At 51.7% G+C, this 22981-nt stretch overlaps 3 protein-coding genes across 4 annotated transcripts in view; 1 reads left to right on the forward strand and 2 right to left on the reverse strand.

Annotated features, from left to right (window-relative positions):
• Positions 1-16281, forward strand: part of DNAJC17 (DnaJ heat shock protein family (Hsp40) member C17) — a 42070-nt gene extending 25789 nt beyond the window's left edge. Inside the window, exons 2-12 of one of the 2 annotated variants that reach the window (XM_080675770.1) lie at positions 5270-5339; positions 5628-5686; positions 5910-5997; positions 7379-7470; positions 7714-7810; positions 8308-8351; positions 8788-8862; positions 9336-9416; positions 9920-10030; positions 15024-15128; positions 16164-16281. In XM_080675770.1, the coding sequence (XP_080531896.1) occupies positions 5270-5339; positions 5628-5686; positions 5910-5997; positions 7379-7470; positions 7714-7810; positions 8308-8351; positions 8788-8862; positions 9336-9416; positions 9920-10030; positions 15024-15128; positions 16164-16253 (912 nt within the window). In that variant the 3' untranslated portion in view covers positions 16254-16281. Of the gene's footprint in view, positions 1-5269; positions 5340-5627; positions 5687-5909; positions 5998-7378; positions 7471-7713; positions 7811-8307; positions 8352-8787; positions 8863-9335; positions 9417-9919; positions 10031-15023; positions 15205-16163 lie in introns of those variants that run through there. The other variant, XM_080675771.1, reaches the window with a different exon arrangement.
• LOC308252001 (uncharacterized protein C15orf62, mitochondrial) lies at positions 10841-14137 on the reverse strand. Its single transcript, XM_080675816.1, has one exon. It carries the CDS (start codon positions 12767-12769, stop codon positions 12242-12244), a length of 528 nt encoding a protein of 175 aa, XP_080531942.1. The 5' UTR covers positions 12770-14137; the 3' UTR covers positions 10841-12241.
• GCHFR (GTP cyclohydrolase I feedback regulator) lies at positions 15249-19905 on the reverse strand. The gene is made up of 3 exons (XM_080675841.1): positions 19358-19905; positions 17096-17190; positions 15249-15836 (listed from the first exon to the last, which is right to left on the reverse strand). Exons 1-3 carry the CDS (start codon positions 19391-19393, stop codon positions 15713-15715), a joined length of 255 nt encoding a protein of 84 aa, XP_080531967.1. The 5' UTR covers positions 19394-19905; the 3' UTR covers positions 15249-15712.
• Between the last annotated feature and the right edge of the window lie 3076 nt (positions 19906-22981).

The following is a 22981-nucleotide window of genomic DNA, read 5'->3' on the forward strand; positions in this document are numbered from 1 at the left end:
AAGTGATGTGTCACATTAATTGGTTTGCAGATGTTGAACAACCCTTGCATCCCTGCAATAAATCCCATTTGATCATGGTGTTTCATCTTTTTAATGTATGTTGAAGTCAACAGACATCAGTGATATCAGTTGTAACATCTCTTCTTTTATTTCTGATTTTACTTATTTGACTCCTCTCTCTTTTTTCCTTGGTGAATCTAAAGATTTGTCTATTTTGTTTATCTTTTCAGAAAACCAGCTTTTAGTTTCAGTGATCTTTTCTATTGTCCTTTACTCTTTACATCATTTATTTTCACTCTAATCTGTATTATTTCCTTACTTTTACTAACTTTGGCCTTCATTTATTATTCTATTTCTAGTTGTGTGAGGTGTAAAGTTAAAGTGTTTATTTGAGAGTTTTCTTGTTTCCTAATGTAGGAATTTATTGCTATGAACTTCTCTCTTATAACTGCTTTTGCTGCATCCCCTACATTTTGGTATGTTGTGTGTCTATTTTCATTTTTTTTTTCTTCTCTCTCAATTTCTGCTTTGACCCATGTTCAATATCATTTTGTTTAATCTTTACATATTTGTGAATTTTCTTGTAATTGATATCTAGTTTCATACCATTGTGATTAGAAAAGATGGTTGATATTTCAGTTTTCTTAAATTTATTAAGGATTCTTTTGTGGTCTAACATATGATCTGTCCTGTGCTTGAGAAGAACATGTACTCTGTTGTTTTGGGTAAAATGTTCCATATATGTCTGTTAAGTTCATCTGATCTAATGTGTTGTTTAAAGCCAATGTTTCCTTACTGATTTTTCTGTCTGGATGATGGATGAGCTAAGCATTTGATGAAAATGGGGTATTGAAGTCTCCTACTGTTATTGCATTGCTGCCTATTTCTTCCTTTAGGTCTGTGGCTTTATATATTTAGGTGCTGCTATGTTGGGTGCATAAATATTTACAAATGTTAAATCCTCTTGTTGGATTGAACTCTTTTTTTTTTTTTTGTCTCTTATTATAGTCTTCGTCTTAAAGTCTGTCTTGTCTGATATTAGTATAGCTACCCCAGCTTTCTTTCGGTTTCCATTTGCATGGAATATCTTTTCCATCCTTCACTTTCAGTCTGTATGTCGTTGCACCTGAAGTGAGTCTCTTGTAGGCAGCATATAGATAGGTCTTATTCTTTTAAATCCATTCAGCCATTTTGTCTTTTGATTGGAAGAATTTAATTCTGTTTGCTCTTTTAAATAATTATTTTCTTGATGTGAAACGTAATATGAGCTCATTGTAGGAAAGTAAATATCAACTGTAACCCTCTGTTTCAAGGATATTTTTATATTTTCATCTGTTGAGGATGAGCTCCACCTTTCTCTGGCTGCACCCTGGCAAAGGTTTGGGTGCTCTGTTACTGAGGATATTTTTTCCATTGATTTCTAGAGAGTGAAAGTGAGGAAGAAGAGATAGGTGGAAGGGAGGGAGGGTGGGGGGAGAGAGAGAAACATTGACTCAAGAGGCTCAGATACATTGATTGGTTGCCTCCTGTTGGGGAACCTGCAACTGAGGTACGTGCCCTTGACCGGGAATCAAACCCTCAGCCCTTTGGTCCAAGAGCTGACACTCTAACCACTGAGCAAAACTGACTAGGGCAAACAAACCACATTTAAAAAGAGTTCTTAGTAGCCCAGCCGGTGTGGCTTTGTGGTTGAGCGTTGACCTATGAACCAGGAGGTCATGGTTGGATTTCCCATCAGGGCACATGCTTGGGTTGCAGCCTCCATCCCCAGTGGAGGGCATGGAGGAGGCAGCCAATCAATGACTCTCTCATCATTGATGTTTCTCTCTCTCTCTCCCTCTCCCTTCCTCTCTGAAATCAATAAAATATATTTAAAAAAATAATAATAATGCTCTCTTTATGCCACCCAGCCCACCTCATGGCTCTTTTATCTTGCTTTCTTACTGGGCCTTATTGTCCCTCTCCTTTCTACTGTTCCTTTCAGATTTACAAAAAAAGAACATAAAACACTTTAAAAGAGCCCCATGACACAAAATAAACCATCTTCCACAAAATCCCCCAATATCAGTAAGGCACGTCAGCTAATCCTTGTTCTAAGGAAGTTCATTCTGAGGGCAGTGTTGCAAGGTAAGGTGATAGACACCTTCTCCTTGCCTCTTCCTGTCACCTATCTCAGATAGAGGGCGGGATGAGTTGGGTGTCATACCAGGCACCGAAAGGTTGCTGGTTTGATTCCTGGTCAGGGCACATGCTCGGGTTGTGGGCTCAGTACCTAGTAGGGGGTGTGCAGGAGGCAGCCCGATGGATGTTTCACTCTCTCATTGATGTTTTTCTCTCTCTCTCAAAATCACTTTTAAAAATCTTTAAAAAGGGGGGTAGATAAGGGGCTAAAGAATGAAGATGACATTTCAAATGTAAGACTATATATAAAACTAGCACCTCCCATTCCCTTATCTTTGTGTGTGTGTGTGTGTGTGTGCGCGCGCGTGCGCGCGCGGGCACATGGAACAACACTCAACCAACTAAGTCACGCTGGCCAGGGCCCAATTTCTTTTTATTTTTTAGTTTCAGTTGACGAGAGAGAGGGCGGGGGGGGGGGGGCAGGAAGGGAGAGAGAGAGAAAGAGAAATATTGATTTGTTGTTCCACTTATTTATGCATTCATTGTTTGATTTTTTTATGTGTCCTAACTGGGGATTGAACCCAAAACCTTTGCATATAGGAATGACACTTTAACCAACTGAGCTACCTGGCTAAGGCCCATTCTCTTAGAATTACCCTTTTTTTTCCTTTTTTTGTGTAGTGAAAACAGAACTAGATTTTGTTGTTGCTTAATGGTGAAGACCTCTGTGGTGTAGGGAGGTGAACAGGTGGGCCAGGTGAACATAGGGTGCAACTGGGAAGGTGGGAGGGCAGGGAGGCATGTCTATGCCTTTGCTGCTCACAACCTGTCCTGAGTGGTTCCTCCTGCCTCCTGTCCTGAGTGTGCACCTGACCTGCACCAGAGCCAGATGGGCCAGGTTACCCTAGCAGGTGAAGGTGTGGTGCTGGCAGTGGTCCACCAGGGGGCAGCACAGCCCAGAGGTCTAGCAGATGTGGGAGTGGAATGAGGCACCTGTCTACAGGCCCTCTGAGTCCCCTAGGGCCTCTGGCAACTTGCCTCTGAAGGTCCTCATTTACCACACTTTGGGAAGAAGTATTTATTGGTTCCCTCTGAGATGTGGAAGTTCTAGGTCCAGAGGCTTCTCCACCCAGGAGGTTTGAGCAGCAGGTAAGGTATGTAGGCAGAAGTGAGGGCAAGCCCTCAGGAAGCAGAGGGCAGAATCTGGGATTTTGTGCTCTGCCTTCCCTTAAAACAAATGAGTGGGTAATAGATGAAAGAGAACCTTGGTAGCTGTTTACTTTTACTAATAGAAAAAAAATACTACTTTTCTTCTTTTCAAATCAGAGATATGCGACGATAAAAACTAAAAATGGGCCATAACCTCCCCACCAAGATAACCTCTGTTGACAATGAACAATGATAGTAAAATAAGACTTATTTAAGGTTTGAAAATTTGAACTACCAGAATGGCATAAAATGAGATGTAAATGTTTCCTTCCTCTCCATCTTTAGCTTCTCTCCAAGGGAAACAACTGTTATGGTTCTTATGATTGCTTTGAGGAAAAAAGAAAACAGAAGCTGCCCTAGCCGGTTTAGCTCAGTGGATAGAGTGTCGACCTTCGGACTGAAGGGTCCCAAGTTCGATTCCGGTCAAGGGCACATGCCTGGGTTGCAGGATCAATTCCTAGTAGGGAGTGTGTAGGAGGTAGCCAATTAACAATTCTCTCTCATCATTGATGTTTCTCTCTCTCTCTCCCTCTCTGAAATCAATAAAAATATATTTGAAAAGAAAACAGAAGCTATGCACATGCCAGAGTATCTCGAACTATTTTTATTTCATTTGTTTGATTGTTTATTTTAAACCCCAAAGTGATCATATTATATAACGGTTCTAAGCCTTTTTTTTTCACACACCTTATCTTGAAGATCTTTCTTTTTTTAAATTTAGGTATAATTGACATATAACATTATATTTGAGGTATACAGCACCATGATTCGATATTTGTATGTAGTATCATGAAATGATCGCCACAGTAAGTCTAGTTAATATTTGTTACCACATATAGTTACAGAATCTTTTTTTTTTTTCTTGTTAATCCTTATCGAAGGACATATTCTCATAGATTTTCAGAAAGAGAGGAAGGGAGAGAGAAGGGGAGAAACCAATATGAGAGAGAAGCATCAATCGGTTGTCTCCTGTATGCACCTGACCTGCACCAGGGATCGAACTCACAACCTTGGTATGTGCCCTGACCGGAATCAAACCCACAACCTTTTGGTATACAGGACGACGCTCCAACTGACTGAGCTACCTGGCCAGGGCTTTCCCCCCCTCCCTGCCTTGGGATGAGGGCTTGAAGATCTTTCTAGTCAGCACATATAGGTTCCCATCTATCTTTTTATTTTTATTTTAAAAAATACATATTTTATTGATTTTTTTTTTTTTTTCAGAGAGGAAGGGAAAGGAATAGAGAGTTAGAAACATTGATGAGAGAGAAACACCCATCAGCTGCCTCCTGCACACCTCCCACTGGGGATGTGCCCACAACCAAGGTACATGCCCTTGACCGGAATCGAACCTGGGACCTTTCAGTCCGCAGGCCCACACTCTATCCACTGAGCCAAACCAGTCAGGGCTCCCATCTATCTTTTTAAATGGCTCTTTTTTGTTGGAGATTTTGGTTGGTTCCAGTTGGGGCCTAATATAAATAGTGGTGCAGTGGGCATCCTTGTATGTTTATGTTAGCATACTTCTACAAGTCCAAATTCCTAGGAGTGGGTTAAAGGGAAAGTATATTTTAAATTTTGATGGCAGAATTTCCCTCCAGAAAGGTTACCCCAGTTCCCATGCCCATCAAGGTGTGTGAGAGTGCCTGTTTCCAAGTGGCTGCAGAGAACCTGCCCCTGCCAGGAGCCCTTGGCATCCCAAGTGATGAGACTGGGGACTGGGCAGGAAGTAAGCCCAGCCCCTCTGCTCCAGGAGGTCCTGGGCTCCCTCACGGCCTTTGCTTCCTCCACTGCAAATCTCCTCAGTGGCTGTGAGTTACTGTCTCAGTGTGGGAGCCAGCAGCCTCTCTTATAGGGCTTTCCCTTATCGCTTTAGCAAGGTTTTCCTGTTTGCCATGGGTGAGAAAGAGTGAATGATCATGTTTTCTGACTCTTCAAGGTGAAGAAGGCATATAGGCAGAAGGCCCTCTCCTGCCATCCAGACAAAAATCCGGATAATCCCAGAGCAGGTGAGACTCTCCTGGGTGTGGGAAGAAGAAGGCAAGGCCACCTGGGCATGTGGTTCCCACCTGTGCTCCTGGGGGAGTGCTATGGAATGCTGGTGCACACAGCCCGGCTCCTCATGTTGGGGGTGTCAGGTCCATTGCTGATGTACTCACCCTTCCTTGCTGGTCTGTCATCTGATGTCAGCTTTTCTGCCAGCCTGTGGCTTCTTTGAGGTGCTTTTCTGAGGGAGCACAACATCACCAAGTCTAATTTAATTTTCCTTCTCTCTGTTTTTTTATCTTTTTGTTTAGCTGAACTCTTCCACCAGCTTTCTCAGGCCTTGGAGGTACTGACTGACGTTGCAGCCAGGGTAAGACATCCTCCTCTGTCTGAATTGTCCTCATGGTTAGAGATCACCGTGTGGTATTTCAGCCTCGGTCCTCTGTACTATGCCATGAGCACAGTCCCAGCTGTCCCAGCCTAGCGACCCTCCCAGGGCTGGGGGGGGGGGGGACGGGGCGGGGACAGGAAGGTGGCTGGGCCCTCTGCTTGTTCCCCGCTGACTGCTCCTCGACATTCCTTTCTCCTGCCAGGCCGCGTATGACAAGATCAGGAAAGCCAAGAAGCAGGCAGCAGAGAGGACCCAGAAACTAGATGAGAGAAGGAAGAAAGTGAAGCTTGGTAGGTGAGATGGTGGTGCTGGGTGGCCTGCAGTTTCCCTGGGCCGTTTCATGCAGCAACCTCACCTTCCTTCCTGGAGCTCATTCAGTTCCAGCAACTCAGAGCCTCTTGGCCCAGCTCTGGGAAGAACCCTGTCCTCGGGTGGATCCTAAAGGACACCCAGAATAACAGCAGTGACTAGACTCACTATTAGCCAGGCACTGTGGCAAATGTCTTATTGTTTCTTTTAATTGTCACAGTGCTCAAAGGAGGTGGGTATTACTAAACCCATTTTTTGTAGACAAAGAAGCTAAGATGAGAACTGGCTGGAGCTATGCTTTAAACCCGCAGTCCACGTAGATCTGTTCTTGTTCACCATGCCATCCGGGGCCTTTTTACTCGTCCCAGCCTCATTTCTGCACAGAGCTTTCACTCTGCGAAGTCCCCTCAGAAGGATCCAGAGAGGTCCAGGCATTTTTTTTAAACAGCTTTATTGAGGTATATTTTTCATATTATAATATCCACCCATTTCAAGTGTACAATTCAGTGATTTTTAGTAAATTAACCAAATGGTGTAATTATGACTGTAAATCAATTTCATCACCCCAGTAAGATTGGTCCATACATTCTTCACTCGATTTTTCCTCCATCTTCTTGCCTATTTGATACCCGTACATTTGATATGTACATATGGCAGCCCAGTACATCCAACTCTTTATCAAAAACAAAAATTCTGGAGATTGAAGGTAAGTAAAGTGCTCAGAAAAGAAAGCACTGAGTCCCGAGCCCGAGAGAAGAGTTTGTCACAGCAGTTCGCCTGGAACAGGGCCACAAGCAATTTTCCCTTGGAAGGTGGGAAGGGCTCTGTGACCTGGGTGATGTCCTCACACAGAATCTGCCATCCCTGTGGGAGCTGCGGTAGCCAGGTCGCAGTGAGGCTTGGTAAATGTGAGTTGAGAGAGAAGTGAAGGAGACAGTGACAACCTGAGCTCTTTGGTGGAAAATGCATCAAAGCCAAGGCAAGATCACAGTCAGGCTGTGGTGCCAAACCGCAGGAACAGGGGCCAACAGCTCCTCCCACTGGCATCCCTGACACATGGCCCTGGGTGGCTAACATAAGCAACTACCCACGCCCTGTTCACTGATGAGACAGCCAGCTCGGTCAGTATGAGCTGATTTAACTCTTCCAGACCCTGGCCACTCATCTGGAGCCTGTACTTCTGTGCTGTGACTTTTTCTCAATGGAAATAAACTTGGGAGCACATGGGCATGGAGGGTGGGGGCAGAGTCACTGTACGGTTTCATCCTGTGTGAAGCTGGGGAAGCAGCCAGAGCTGGGGGAGCTGAGGCCGTGTAGAAACTGCTTAGACCAGCCATTGGGTCATTCAACCCTTGTGTCTAGACCTGGAGGCCCGGGAGCGGCAGGCTCAGGCCCAGGCCCAGGGTGAGGAGGAGGAGGAGGAGAGACGGAGCACCAGGACACTAGAGCAGGAGGTAAGTGACTGGGCATGAGGGCCTGAGGCCATCTGCAGGAGTTGGGGAGAGGTGGACCTAGCTGGGTGTGGTGGCTGGGAGGTCATGCCTTCCCCACCTTCTGTGGGATCTGGGCCATCTGTCCCACCTGCAGGTTGCTGAGCCCTAGCTTACAGGTGGAACCTCCCAGGGGCCTTTACAGCGGGAGTCAACCTGGAATGGGATCTGCACAGAATTGTCACCTCCCAACCCCCTGCTCTGCAGATCGAACGCCTGCGAGAAGAGGGTTCCCGGCAGCTGGAAAAACAGCAAAGGCTGATGCAGGAGCAGATACGCCAGGAACGGGAGCAGAGGTTAAGAGGTGAGAGTCCATCACCCTCACCCGCCTCCCTCTCTGAGGAAGCTCTCTGTGGAGACGTCTACCTGCTGCAATCCCAGGGGCACCCCACGTGGACACATGCCACCTGTCCTTCCTACCAGTTCTCTGGGCCTGTTTGCTTTCCCTCTGCCCTCGATCTCCTAGACTGATATACCTTAGTCCCAAGTAGGGCTGGCTCTATTTTGGAGCAGGTAACCGGGAGAAAAGCTGTAGTTTTAGTAGAACTGTGTGGTCTGTACCTCTGTGTCCTGCCCCCAGAAGGTGTTCACAGCCCTGCGCCGGCAGAGTGCTCAGTGCCCTTCAGCAGGCGGCCGGCAGACCCCCCTGGGGTAGTAGCTTCAGGGGCTTCTGAGAAGGGGCAGCTGTTGCCCTTGGTCAGAGTGACCTTTTCTAGGTCCTTCTGGGCCTGGGCTGCATCTCCTTTGGGAGAACTTCTCTCCCCCTCATACTCTACTTTCTAATTTCCCCAAATTTTCCAGGAAAGGCAGAAAATCCTGAAGGCAAAGGAACTCCCAAGCTAAAGGTGAGCCCTGTGGGGATCCATGGGTCACCTCGCACTACCTCCTCTCAGCAAGAACAGATACTTTCTGTGGCTCAAGGGCTTCTGGTGGGGACACTGGATCTCAGGGAGCCAGCACCACTCTCCACAGCCTTCTACCTTCCCACTGCCCGGGGAGGACAGCCCCTTAGAGCTCGCCATGGAAGGCTGCTCTTAGCCCTGACTGTTGCAGGCAGCACGCCCCAGAGGCCCTCGAAGAGAGCATCCCACAGGGCTGGGGAATGGCTGCAGTGAGCAGGCCACCCTGCTTGTCCGTTTTCAAGGGGGACACATTTTGGAGGGTTCTCCCTAGATTGCTAGTGGAGGATGTCTGTTCAGACTATAAAGCTCAGGTGTGGGGTCTGGTGGTGTTCAGGCGAAGGCTGGTATTCGCTGGTGATGCCCGCTGCTGTCTTTTCAGCTAAAATGGAAGTGCAGAGAGGACGGGTCAAAAGGCGGCTACTCCAGAGATGTCCTCCTGCGGCTTTTTCAAAAGGTCTGCCTTGCTGACTTCCCTCTCCCATCATCTCAGTCCAAACCCCAGGATCTCCATGCCTAAACCTCCCTCACCGCCCTCCCTGCCTCATTCTCTGTCATGGACCTTAGGACAGCTTAGCTTCTTCCAGGCCACAGCCCTCCTCTCCCCTCCAGCCTGTCTCACCTTCCCTGCCCGTCACCCTTAGAAGCAGAGGGCTTGGCTGAGTGTATGGGGGAGAGGAGGTGGGCATCTGGCACAAAAGCCTTGCCTCCTTCTCCATCTTCAGTCATTGAGGCAGCTTTGCCACTCTGCCAGTCCAAGTCCCAGCCCTTTGTCCGACTCTCCTTTCTCTCCTGTATTCCTGGGAAAAACCCTTTCCTTCTATCTCTGATCTCCCCTCTGGGAACCTGGGAACAAGAAGCTGTCCCCAGCTGAACACGCCCCGGGGGCCTCCGGGCAGCCAGGCTTGACGGCCTTCCTTGTCCCCACAGTATGGAGAGGTGCTCAACCTTGTGCTTTCCAGTAAGAAGGCAGGCACCGCTGTGGTGGAGTTTGCGACCATCAAGGCTGCGGTGAGTGCTGCCTGAGGCTTTGGGGGAGCCACTGCTGGCCCTGCCATTCCAGGGAGGGACTCAATTCTGGGGGTACCCTGCGGTTAGGCATCCACACTCCCAGGAAATCTCTGGGGCAGCTCAGAGCCAAGCCCTTTCACCCCCACACCCACCCAGGTGCTTGACTCCTGACTCCAGAATCCTGGGAGGAGTACAGGCATAGCGAGGGAAGGGATGGGCGGGAGAATGCTCTGGGATAAAGGAGAACGTGGACCAACAGCATTTCCTGCTGCTGGCTCCACCCCTCCACTCTGCCACGGGAGCTGGCGCGCCTCCAGGTTGGGGCCCTACCCTGCCTTTCCCCCTTCTCCAAGTACCCTACTCGGCACACCATCATGGGAAGGTTGCTCAGTTTTGCTTGGAGGATGAGTTTGCTGGTTCTGGTACTTTCTGTGGGGGTAGAGAGAGCCACTCCATAGCTGATTTTCGGAGTGATAGGACTAACTGGAGGCTGTGTTTGGCAGGAGCTGGCTGTCCAGAATGAAGTGGGCCTGGTCGATAATCCTCTGAAGATTTCCTGGTTGGAGGGACGGCCCCAGGGCAAGGACGGCCCCAGCCACCCAGGACTGTCACAGGTAAGGAGCCAGGCCTCACACAGGGTGCCTGCCCAGGGTTTGGGGAACCTTTTCCTGTTTGGGCTCTTCTCGGGGCTCTTTGCTCGCAAATGCAGCTCATCCTGATGGAGTGAGATTGGCAGGTCTGCCAACCGGAGCAGGGGACTGTGATTTCGTGCCGACCCCTTTTCCTTTCTGGGTGCCAGCGGCCCACCCTACAAAGAGTCTTAGACCTTATTTTCCCTCCACATCCCGGGCTCCTGCTGGAGACCATCCTCACCCAGGGGGGTTTCCCTGGCCTGCAGGCAGCCTGGTTTTGATGTGAAGCATTTGGCTCTTAGACAACCTGGTGCTGCGAGGAAGGGGTAGAGGACGAGGGCAGCTACTTCCACTTGCGTCCCCAACTCATTCTTCAGGTGTGTCTGCGGCTGCCCCAGGCAGGACCTGCTTTCAAGAAGTGCTATCTCCTCCTCAGAAATAACACTAGTGACCCTGCCGACACTGGGCGCTCGCTGCCTGGTCGACTCATGAGGAAGCAGGCCTCAGCTGGTGTGTTCTCCACACAGGCTACTGGTCCTCACAGCTCCATGAAGGCTTCTATTTAGGAACACACACACACACACACACACACACACACACACACACACACACACACACACACACACACCACCCCCCACCACCCCCCGTGAGAACCGAAGCTCTGGGAGGTGTCCCGGACCATGGACAAAGGAGGAAAAGGAACTGTCCAACTGATGACCCTTCTTTAGAGAGCTCCTTCCCTCACCGTTAAGTCCCAGCATTTCACAGCCCCAGATGACATTGCATAGGCTGCTATATAGAACTTTATTTACTGCCTCCTGCATCCGGGGAGGAGCCTTCTCTGGGCACATCCACAGGAGGAGGGGAGATGGAGGCCACGGGTTTGGGTTGTGGAAGCAGTATGTGCCGAAGCTTCCCTCTCTCTTCACGCCTGGAACTCAGAACCACATGACCCAGCCTACCTGAGCTCTAGTTTAAAGTCTGGCCAAGCCACAGTGTGGGGCAATAGCACAGCATGTGGCCTTAGCCAGTGGGCTTGGCCCCGGGTGGCAGGCCCCATCGGTGAGGGTCCAGGAGAGCTCCCAGTCCTGGTGGAGGATTCTGTAGACTAGCTGTGCCTCTTCATGGTAACGGCCATGAGTTCCATGTCCATCCCTGGTTTGGTCCTCTTGTGTTCTCGTTGGGGGAAGGATGAAGGGAAATCTGCCACTGTTGTTGCTGCATATCCCAAGGGCTCCCATCAGCAATAGTTCTGGGAACTCCCCACACAGCCCTTCCCACGCTGTGTCTGTGCCTTCAGCTGGCAGTCCCTGCATCCACCTTCCTCAGGCCCTGGGGACTGCTCCAGGCAGCTGTGTTGGCAGCTGGAGTCTCTCATGCCCCCTCTCCTACTCATGATGTGTGTCTCTGTGCCTCCCTCTTCCTCCTCTGCCAGCCCCTCCCTTCCTGTGCAGGCCCCTGGGCTCCCCTCCCCCATGCCTCTGCTGCCTCAAGGCCACGGTCTAGGGGCACTGTGGTCCTATTAACTACCCAGTAGGACTTCCCCCAGTGATGTTAATAAAGTTCACCCTCCACTGTTCAGTGTAGAAGCCGTTGGTCATGTGTGACGATTGAGCATTTGAAATGCAGCTAGTGCAGCTGAGGGACTAAATTTTTAATTTTACTTAGTTTCAATTATTTAAATGTAAACAGCCACATGTAACTAGTGGCTACTACACTGGACAGAGTCAAGCCTGTCTCATCCTCTCCCCTCAGGTCTTCTCATTTTCCCCTTAGGTCTGATTTGGACCACTTTTGCCTAAACCTGTCCTGTAACCTCTCGCTGTGGAGAGTAGCTTCAGAGGGTAGATCTGTCCAGTCTGTGTCTCCTCCACTCCCTGACTCACCCCTTGTGCCACCCACCCCCTCTGCTGGCCTCTGCCTGGCCCCTGGAGTTGCCGTGTGGCCTCTTTCCCAGCCTCGCTGCTGCCTTCAGGGCTCTTGATAGCAAGTGCCCCTTCACATTTCCAGCTTGCCTCCACACCTCTGTCCCTCCACTCCGGGGTGACCTGGAGGACTGTTGAGGACCCAGAGGGCAGGCAGGGCCCTGGATTCCCACCCGCACCTTTTTCTTAACCCACAACTCTACCTTCCTTCCCTGGGTCCCCAGGCTTTCGTCTCTTCCAGTTACACCTCTGCACACCCTCACCCCATTCAGAAGCCAGGCTCAGTGGGAAATTGCTCCCTCAGCATCTGTAGAACTTCCTCAAGAAGTGAAATCCCCAGGTCCACTTTGAAGGAGAAAAAGGGATCATTAAGGTCCGGAGCAGGTGTCTTCTGGAAGGGGGGCGTGTCCACAAGGTCCTCCTCGGAGTATTCGTGGAGGGCGTCTGCCAGGGAGAGCGCCGAGGGCAGGGTAGCCGAGTAGGCAGCAGTGTAGGCAGGTGAGGGCTCCAGGATGTTGGGGCAGCTGGAGCTCTCTCGGTAGAGGCGAGGGGGCTTGGGTGGGGCCAGAAGGGTGGTCCGGGGCTGCTCGTCCCCCCACAGTGGCAGGCGCCGGCCATCCGGCCTCCCTCGAAGCTCCCGGACGACCTCTCTGTTGCTGTACTCCTCATGGTCCCCGCCAGCCATGCTGGCCTGACTCAGCACACTGCCCTGTCGCCGGAGTCCTCGAGGCCGCCCCAGGCTCAGCCTCTTGAAGAAGGAGGCATTGCGGAAGGAGCCTTTCCGCCAGGTCTCCATGGGGCCAGGGAGCCAGCACACCTTAGAAGTCCAGTACAGCAGTGGCTAGGGACCACTTGGTCTCTGCCAGAGCAGTGAATGACAAGAGATGGGAGACAGCCCACGTGGACGACTAGCAGAGGCCTCCAGCTTTCTGCTCAGCACAGACTTCAGGCCAGCACCTGGGTGGTGAGACAACGTCCCCGGAAGAGGCTAGCAGAGGGCCACGAGTTGCTGGCACAGGGAGTCTCCAGAGGGACAAGAGTGGCCTGGTTACTTGATAGGGCAATGGAAAAACCCCGAGAGGAGGAAGCAGCACTTACTGGAGCCGGAGTGAGAGGAGCGCCAGGGGGTGAGGGATGAATCTTCTCAGGTGGTAGGAGCGGTCTCTGCCCCAGCTCCTCACGGCCCCAGCTCACCCTCTCCCTGGCCCTGCCTGTCTGCCGTGGCTCCCTGCCTCTGATGAGTGCCCTGCTAGTTGTGCTGGTGTGGCGTGGAGGTGTGTTGTTGTTCTCAGCTGACTCAGTCAGGTGGGAAGCCAGGTTTCATGCTCCGGTAATTGCAGCATCCGCATGCAGGAGTTGGGGCAGCCGTGGCCAACACCCCAGGGCCACTGGGGAACCAAGGATTCCTCTGGGGACTTGTCTGGGGCAGCCCTGCCTTGTATGTCAGCACACTGTCTCCTTTCCCCACCACCATCCTGGGCTGTAGCAGCAGGCATAGCTCCCCAGCCCCCTGTGTGTCTGGGGGAGAGGCGCCCAGGGAGGTGTGAGTTAACTGAGTGCAGGCGTGGGGAGCGATTGTGGAGGAAGAAGAGACCTGTTGCTAGTGTGGGTGACTCAGCCTGGGGACAGGCCCTCATTAGCAGAGCCCACAGGTATGGGGGAAGGAGGCAGAGGGTGTGTTAACAGGGAGCAGCCCCATGCCAATAAAGGGCTGGCTGCTTCCAGGGCTGGGCTCAGGGCATGCCAGGGTGACTCGAGTTTTCTCAGCAGAGCAGTATTTCCTTGGGGAGGGGAGAATTGCCCTCCCTTTGGCCTGACACCCAATCTAAGCTGCTCTGTTTCCTCATCCTTCATCCATTTACCAGACGGCCTCAGGGCAGGAGAGAGCAGCTGAGGGGCAGGGTCCTCTGCCTTGCACCCTGTGCTACAGTCCTTCCTGTGGGCTGCCTGGGCCTCACTTGAGGCCCCTCCTATGTGGAGGGGGCTGGGTCACATGAGACTGCCTGGATTGTCAGCAGAGCTCTGACCAAGCTGAGATAGGTGGGCCTGGCTGGGAGGGCAACTCTGCTCAGAGCTTCTGCAGCCCAGGAGAGAGAAAGAGAGGGGTGGAGCTGGGGGAGGAGCAGGGGGATCTGGTCTGAATAACACTTCCTTGTTCCGAACCCCCAATACTACAAACCAGTTGGCCAGGGTCTGGCATCTTAACCACAGCCACTTCCTTCTTATTCCCTGTGTCACTGACCACTAAACTTGCCTCCTGACTTACTCCATGAGCGTGCAGCAGGTTGGCATACCACAGAACAGGGCGCCGCACCTTTGCCCGCTGCGTAGCCCCCTGGCCTTGCTTCTGTGCCAACTCAGGTGGGCCTCACACTCCACGTGGCTTCAGCTGCCCCAAAGGAGGAAGTGATTTAATCCCCGCTGCAGACCTTATCAGGGCGTGGGGCTGGCAGCTCGGCTCGTGGCACTGTGGAGCCGCCTCTCCACCCCACAGCCTTCGCCCATTGAGGTGGTTGTTTATTATTCTTTTGATGATTAAAATATAGCAGTCTTTAATCCCCTGCACTCTGCTGGCAAGATCATACAAGAAAGAGCTACAGGCCCTACCCTCCAAGAACCCTGGTGTGTATTTTTAGGCGGCAAGCCAGCTTCGTGCTTGTTTCTCTTTTTTAGGCTGAGGTTGATCGAGGCTGTGTCTAGGGCAGGGCTTCCTTCTCCTGTGACCTCAGCAAGAGCCGGTCCACAGGGAAGATGGGCAGCTGGGAGGGCGCAGTGCTCCTGCCTCCACCTGGCAGAGCAGAGTGGGTTTCTGACTGACAACTTCCCTTCACTGGAGACTGGTGAGAAGCAGAAGCTGGGGTAGAGGGCTGAGAGGAATGGAGGGAGTGAATCCCCTGGGAAAGCTGGACCAGAGCGGACTGGAGAGGGAAGGACATGATGAACTGGGCTTGCAGGTGCTCCCGGTCCTTCTCCTCCTGGGCACCGTTCTTCTTGACTCTTGCCTAGCTCTGCCGAGGCCCTGATCTCCCTCTCCCTCCTCTGTCCCCCAGGGCTCAGTGGTGTCCGAGAGGGACTACGAAAGCCTCGTCATGATGCGCATGCGCCAAGCAGCTGAGCGGCAGCAGCTGATCGCCCAGATGCAGCAGGAGGATAAGGTGGGGCAGCTCACGTAGCATCCAGCCCTACCACCCCACAGCCCCTCTCCCTAATAAACTTTTTTTTTTAAGTCTACCTCTGTTGCATATATAAGCGTAGGAAGCTGGCCTGTCCAGTGTGGCCCTGGGTCCTGGGCTCTGCCTCAGAGGCTCCGCCCAGGCTGGCTCTCCCCCTTGGCAGTGGACAGACCCCAGGGAGGTGCTCCACTTGCTGAGAGTCTCTGCACACACACAGCTTAGAATCAACCAATCATCACAGCCCTTTATTGGCTTAGATTAGCAGCACAGGACCCACCCGCCCAGTCTTTGTCAGGGCCAGTGCTCCTGACAAAGGCAGCCTAGCTCTTGCCAGCCCCTCAGCCTGCCCATGAACATGGACTCCTCCAGAACCCTCACCCAGCTGGAAGGTGGAGGGGCAGCTGGGAGCAGGTTTCAGAGGGCCAGTCACTGCCCAGTGGTGCTGGTCCAAGGGAAAAGGACAATTTGGGAAGAGGGGCAGGGCAGTGAGTGAGGAGGGCTTGGGATCAGGACCCATAGGCAACCACTCAGAGAAGGGGTGCCCTGTCCGCTCCTCACAGTGAGGGTCACTCCTTGTGCAGGCACCACACCAGCGTCTGGCCCACGCCTGTCATGCTCAGCACACGGAAGCCCCTGCGTTCCAGCTTGTCCAAGACTATTCGAGGAGGATCATTGACGTAGTACTCGTAACTGCGAACAGATGGAGAGGGGCAGCGTGAGGGGGTCACAGTGCGAGCTTCCCCTACAAAGCTAGTGTCTGCTGAAGACCACACCTGGGCAGGAATGCTCATAACAAGGACTGACACTTGCTGGTGTCTTCCAGGTGCCGGGCTGCGTGCACATTCCCTGACCCTCCCCTGCTAAGCACTCTCCATGCATCATCTTATTCCTCCCAACAGCCCGAGGAAGGCACCATCATTGTTTTCATTTTGTAAATGAGAAAACTTAGAGTGCTTAAGTTGCTTTCCCAGTGTCATAAGACCGGGCTGACACACCCCTCCTCCCCCCCTGCCCTAGGCTGCTGCACTGTTCAGGAAGAATGGCTGCTCCCCAGGGCCTCACCCAGCCTCCTGCCCCTCCTGCCGCAGTTCTGGGGCCATAGCTTGACCCCCAACAGTTTGTAACTCTGGGCGCCTCTTCCTAGCACAGTGAAGGCTTGTGTTCCTTCTTTCAGGTGAACGGATTCTAAAGGGCCATCACATAGGTAAAGGGCACAAGCTCCAAGCCGGGCATCTCCAGATCAATGCAGCATGGCAAATGGATGGGGTTGGCTTCCGCCCTCCAGCCCTGACCCAAGGGGCTGACACCAGCTCGCCTCTCCTAGCTGCCCCCTTTGAATGGGGCTCATTCTGGGGACCCTTCTAAGGAGTTCCAGCCTGTGGCGCAGGATTCTCCCTGCCTGTAGGGCATGAACGGGGAGGGGCAGAAAAGGAAGCAGCACTCACTGTTCAAGCTCAGAACTAGTGTGAAGAAAGCCAAGGGAAGTGGCCAAGTACCAGGCTGCTGGCTGAGCTGGAAGTAGGACCCAGGCTGCCTGCTCCCTGCTTTGGGGGCTTAGGTTTGTAATCAGCCAGCTCTTAAAGACAGAAACCTTTTCCCTGTGCCTGTCTTTGCCACGATAAGGTCCAGCTTGGAGATAGGGGGGAGAGCAAGGAATAGAGCACTTTCATAATCCCGTCTCTAGGGACTGGACTCTGTCCTGGGACTTTGTCCTGGGACTTGACTTTGTCAGTGAGCTCTCTTATGAAGGGAGGGCAGTGGGAAAGCCTCAGAGCAAGCCTGGGGGGCTGTGAGGCTGCAGACAGGACTGACCCTATAAGAGGACAGAGCCCAGGAGGCAGGCAGGGAGCTCTGAGGTTGGGTAGTGGCATTGTCCCTGGTCTTGGTGGTGTGTGAAGGGAACAGGGACGGATCCAGGGGAAAAGATACTTAAGAATGCCACTACTTACAAGTTGTTTCCCAGGACGCCTCTTTTTGAGGCCCCCAAATGCTGCATCAGCTCTGGATCGGAGTACTCATCGCCCACCATGGTGGGACCCACCTCCTGCAAGGTAAGCCACAGTGGATGCTTGGCTGGCTGCCAGGTAGAGGTAGCCAGTCTTGCCTCTCCTTCCTCCCTGCCTGCTGGTGCTGAGCCAGTTTAGATAAAGGTTGGAGGGGTTGGTGAGGGACCTTGAGGGCTGAGAATGCTCTTGAAAAGGGTGAGGCCAGTCAGTGACCCAACCAAACAATGTGAGGCTTCTCTAGCCCCTCCCAAGAGGAGCTGGGCACTGTCTGAACTAGCACCTACGTGCCAGGCACCACCCACCACCGTGTTTAATGTGTGTCACAATCAGCTGGAGAGCAGAGAAATGAAAGCCTGTCCACATAAGATCTTGTATGGCAATGTCGGTAGCAGTATTATTCATAATAATCAAAAGTAGAAGCAACCTAAATGTTTTTCAGCTGCTGAATGGATAAATGCAATGTGGCATATCCATATGATGGAATCATATTTGCAATAAAAAGTAATGAGCACTGATGCATACTGCAATATAGAATCTTGAAAACCTTATGTAAGTGAAAGACGCCAGTTACAAGACCACATATTATGACAGAAAGTAGATTAGTGGTTACCTGGGGCTGGGGGCCTGGGGGCGGGCAGTGATGAGAAGTGACTGCTAAGGTGATGGAAATGTTCTAAAATTGATTAGAATGATGGTTGCACTCTGAACATGCTAAAAAAAAATGCTGTTGAATTGTACGCTTTACCTTGGTGAATTCTGTGGTTTGTGTATTATATAGCAGTACAGCTGACCTATTTTTTAAAACCCCCTGAGGAGCACCGAATTCCCATGCCCCAGGCTTAGAGTGTTTTGAGAGGTCTGGGAAGGGGCCAGGAGCCCACATTTAACAACTGCTCCAGTGACTGGTTCTCAGACCACTGCCCTGGGCATGGCCAGGACCCATGCTGAGGTGAGCTGCTCATTTCCCGCCCCCAGGGAGTTGCTTACGCTCTGATGGGTCACTCAGCCCTGGGGAGTGAGAAGAGGCAGAGGAGCATCCTGCTGCCCAGCTGGGGGACCCAGTCATATAATTCTGAAGCTAAAAGGGGGCCCCTGGAGCAACCAGCACCTTCTTAGGAAACTGCACCCAGAGGAGGGTGACTTTTGACTCCGGAATGGTGGTCTCCCCACCTCTAACACCATGGGCGGCGTTCTCCCCTTTCTTCTTTTTCTTTTTTTAAAAAATATATTTTATTGATTTTTTACAGAGAGGAAGGGAGAGGGAGAGAGTGTTAGAAACATCCATCAGCTGCCTCCTGCACACCCTCTACTGGGGATGTGCCCACAACCAAGGTACATGCCCTTGACCAGAATGGAACCGGGGACCTTTCAGTCCGCAGGCCGACGCTCTATCCACTGAGCCAAACCGGTTAGGGCTTCTTTCTTTCTTTTTAATATCCTCACCCAAGGATATTTTTTCATTAATTTTTAGAGAGAGTGGAAGAGAGAGGGAAAGACAGAAATACTGATGTGAGAGAAACAGATTGGTTGCCTCCTGCACACGCCCAGACCAGGGTGTGCTGGGAAGGAGCCCGCAACCCAGGTATGTGCCCTTGACCTGAAGGAACCCGGGACTCTTCAGTCCCCAGGCCTGGCTAGGGCGCCCTATTCTTCTTGAGCAGGAAGAGTTTTTTTGTGTGTTTTTTTTCTTTTCCTTTCCTAAGGCCTTAGGGACAACTCTTCCTGGAAGTGCTTAAGGGTGCAGTTAGCGGCTGTGGGTGGGTCAGGCACTGGGCATAGCTGTTTTAGCATCTTAGCACATCCTTTTCCAAACCTCTTTTCCTCAGGTTACTACATCCCCGCCCCCTCCCCCCCAATCCCCTGCGGAGCGGCTCCCTGTAGGGCAGTGGGTGTTGAACGTGTGAGGCCAGGGTTTCCCGTGGACAGGTGGGAGCAGCCGCAAGCGCCCAAGCTCGCTGGGTCACAGGGACGCACGCATCTGGCCTCCTTCGCGTCCTCGGAGGCGCCAAGCCGGCCAGAGCTACGAGTTCCGCGATCTGGGCAGAGTCGGATCCCCAGCCTCCCTCCCTGAGGCCCGAGGGGGCGTGTCCGGACACTTTCCGGGCCCTGCACCGCGGGCGCTGCCCAAGAGGGAGGCGCCAAAGTGCGGCCGCAGTCCCCGAGGCCCGGCCGGCCCCCACTCCACTGGCCAGGCGGGGTACTCACCATGCGGATCTGGGTGCTGATGAGCACGTAGGGCATGGTGCGCGCTTCCCGGCCAGACTCCCAACGTGGGCTTTGGATTTGGTGCTGACGGCAGCCCCTCGAACTGCGACCAGACGCCCGGGTCCCGCTACTCCGGCTCCGGCCTCTGGCTCTGCCAATCTCGGAGCGCCCGGCCCGTGACCGTGGCGGCAGCCAATCAGGAGCGGCCGCCCGTGACGCCCCAGCACCCGGCGATTCAGGGCCCGCCCCTATCCCGGGGCTGTGGGTGGCCACTCGGGCACCCGCTGCATGGAGGCGCCAAACGCGTCTGTTGACCTTGCACCCTCTTACTGCAACGCCTCCAGGAACAGGTCCCAAAGTCCTGCTGGTCCCCTCTCCGTTCCAGTGAAGCAGAGCAGGGAGCAAACAGCGACCCCGCTGAAACCTCGCAAGCTCCGGCCCACTTCACCAAGGGACGCCTCTCACTTCCCATCCGCAAGACACGTTCCCCAGAGTGTTCAGCGGAGGAAATACAGGGAGAGGAGGCTTGTGGCTACAGCTAAAGTACCACCTGGGGTGCGCTGAGCGTTTCCGCCGCCCTAAGTCCTAGCACAGTGGTTGGACCTTGCATTTCTGGGGCGCTATAGGTAAATCTGTAAAGGAACTGAGCGCTTGGCTACGTGCCAAGCCCGGAGGGACTTGAACCAACAGAATTTGTTTTGGCCTTCAATTCGGAGAGATTTCTGCGAAGCTAGAGAGACTGGCACAAGCAGAGATCAGAAGGCAACGCATGGGGCAAAGGAAACTACTTCCCCGCACCAGTCATCAACGAGAGGGCAGCGAGTTCACCTCCGGGTACCCACGCCCTCATCTGGATGTAGCAAAATCTGACAACTCAACATTCTTTGTCTTGTTGTGATTGGTTCTTTGAAAATAAGTAAAGCAAACCGTACCTGGCTGGTGCGGTTCAGTGGTTAGAGGGTCGGCCCCGCTGACCGAAGGATTGTGGGTTCGATTCCCCGTCAACCTACTGGGTTGCAGGTTCGATTGGGGGACAGACAGACTATCCATGTGTCTCTCACGTGGATGTCTCTCCCCCTCCCTCACTCCCTCAATGGAAAAAATACCTTCCAGTGAGGATTAACAACAAAAAGCAAAACAAAAACAGCCTGTAACCTTCCAGGCCAGCGATTGAAAAACCTTGACTTTTACTGAAGGGCTCTTAAATGTGAAGAGAACTGTAAGAGAAATAGGCAGTTATAATTCTACAGGATTCTTATTGGTCTAATTTATTTTCTGTACTCTCTACTATCCCCCAGGGTTAATAATCTAGCTAGAGAGATAAGACAGACATATTCATGCTTAACAAAGGTTTTGTTAAATTGTCAAAGGATGAATGCCCAGGACATATAAAGAACTACAAATCAATGAGAAAAAGATAAATCAATAGAAGAAACATTGAGCAAATGACTAGAATAGGCACTTTTTAAAAGAGGGAATGGAAATGGCCAGTAAACATATAGCATGATGTTCAATATCATTAGAAATCCTAGAAATGCAAATTAAGCTACACTTTAAACCACAATACTATTTTAATGATTTGCAAAAAAATAAGGAAACATCAAGTATTGGTGAAGATATCTAACAAACGGAAACACTGCCGTTGGGACTGCAAATTACAATTACCTTGCACCTTGGAAAACAATTTGGCATCATCTGGTAAAGCTGAAGATGTGCATTCCCTACAACCCAGCCTAACCTCTCTTACAAAAACCTCAGGAGCACTCACTGACACGCATCATGGGAATACATGTACAAGAATATTCATAACAACACTGCTTGTAACTAGCAAAAAACTGGAAACAGTTCTATGTCCATCAAAAGTGGAATATGTTTTTGGTTGATTCTGTTAACAAAAATTCCAGAAGAAATTAAGAGAATTTTATTCCTGTGTGATTTGCAAATCAGACAACATAGCCCTAGGTATGAACCAAAGACACGCTCTGAGGTGGGAGGAGGAGAACAGAGTTTTTAAAGATATAAGCTGCTAGCAGCTGATCATCAAAGAGATGGGTTGTTAGGAGAAACAAGACCATAAACTTACATCATTCATTTCTCAGTTGGTGGAGGCAACTGGACTTTCAACAGTGGCCAACTCCGTGTTCAGCAAGTGGGGCTGTGATACAAGAATAACGGGTAGCTGAAGTTTAGGCATTTGTCAGTGTTCTACTTATAGAACAAAAGCCTTTGGGTTACTTATCAACAGAAATCAAACAGCACGGAAAGACTTCGTTCTGCAGGCAGTTTTCAAATCCAAGGACTGGAGCCGTGCTCTAGAAGCGGCCTCAGAGTTCAAACTGCAAAAATCCAAATGTTGGGCCACCGGTTATGATATAAGCCCTCAATCCATAAGATGGAAACCATAGCAATGAAAATGCTCAGTGAAAAAGCAAACCTTGGAAACATATAGAACAATTCTATTTACATAAAGTTCACAAACTTGCAAAACTAAGCAATATACTGTTTGGAGATAAAGACAGAGTTGGTCAAATTATGAAGAAAGTAAGAGAATGGTAATTGTTAATTCAGGGTAGGGGTTATCTTGAAGAGCAGGGAAAGGGATGGGACGGGAAGACGCAGGCGTTTAGAAGGCAAAAGTGAAGAGCCCCTGAGCAAGCGCATCCTGCGGAGCGGCAGGACCCCCAGAAACCTCTCACTGCCCCTGGCCGCAGCACCGGTGCCAGACCCCCGCACCCCCGCACGGCTGGTCGGAGCCAGGCCAGCTGGGCTGGAAAGGACAAACATGCTCCCAGGGATCACCCCACAGGCTTCCTCTCCAGCCTCTGAGGACCCGGGCTGCCTGAGCGAGCAGAGACAGGTGTTCAGTGCGGCTCTCCAGGAGGCACTAAGAGCACGACAGATGCCCCTGGTTTTCCAAGAAGCTGTCCAAGGCCTCTGGCTACCGCTGCATCCGCGTCCGCCACCAGCAAGGTGGCCAGCCAGATCCGACTCGGCCAGCCCCAGCTGCCCGGCTGCTGCCCTGAGAGCGCACCCTGTGGGTGAACACCTATGAGGTGTCCTACCGAATGCGGGAGGATGGCTCATCTGCGTCCTGTATGGAGGCCCGCTGATCGCCTCCTATGGGTTCCTCACCTGCAAGAACGAAATGATGCTGGGCAGGAGCAGCCCCTGCAAGAACTATGGGGTGGCCTCTGCAGTTAGCTCCCCTGCCAGCCCCACCCTGCCCTCCGCTGTACTCATCCTGCCGTGACAGCAGGCCAGGCCACAGCATACCTCAACCTGGGGAACTGTACTTTACATGAAGAGCTATTCATATACCAATATCGATATAGCTATAGATATCTATATCTATCTGTCTGTCTACCAGTATCTATCTAATTTTTGTTGATGTTGTTAATCCTCATCTGAGGATATTTTTCCATTGATTTTTAGAGAGAGTGGGAGGGAGGGGGAGAGAGAGAAGCATTAATGTGAGAGAGACACATCGATTGGTTGCCTCCTGCATGTGCCCCGACCAGGGCTGGGCCCAACCAGGGCCAGGGATCGATCCTGCAACCGAGGCACGTCCCCTTGACCAGAATTGAACCCAGGACCCTTCAGTCTGTGGCCAAAGCTCTAGCCATT

Source organism: Plecotus auritus (genome assembly GCF_963455305.1).
Source record: "Plecotus auritus genome assembly, chromosome: 1".
Classification (NCBI taxonomy): Eukaryota; Metazoa; Chordata; class Mammalia; order Chiroptera; family Vespertilionidae; genus Plecotus; species Plecotus auritus.

Bases quoted from the DNA above. Each gene is read 5' to 3' on its own strand.
- LOC308252001 (XM_080675816.1), bottom strand. From the start codon at position 12,769: ATGGAGACCTGGCGGAAAGGCTCCTTCCGCAATGCCTCCTTCTTCAAG.
- GCHFR (XM_080675841.1), bottom strand. From the start codon at position 19,393: ATGCCCTACGTGCTCATCAGCACCCAGATCCGCATG. The intron at 17,191-19,357 runs GTGAGTACCCCG...CTTACCTTGCAG, and splicing joins TCAGCACCCAGATCCGCATG to GAGGTGGGTCCCACCATGGT. The intron at 15,837-17,095 runs GTAAGTAGTGGC...ATCTGTTCGCAG, and splicing joins GGCGTCCTGGGAAACAACTT to TTACGAGTACTACGTCAATG.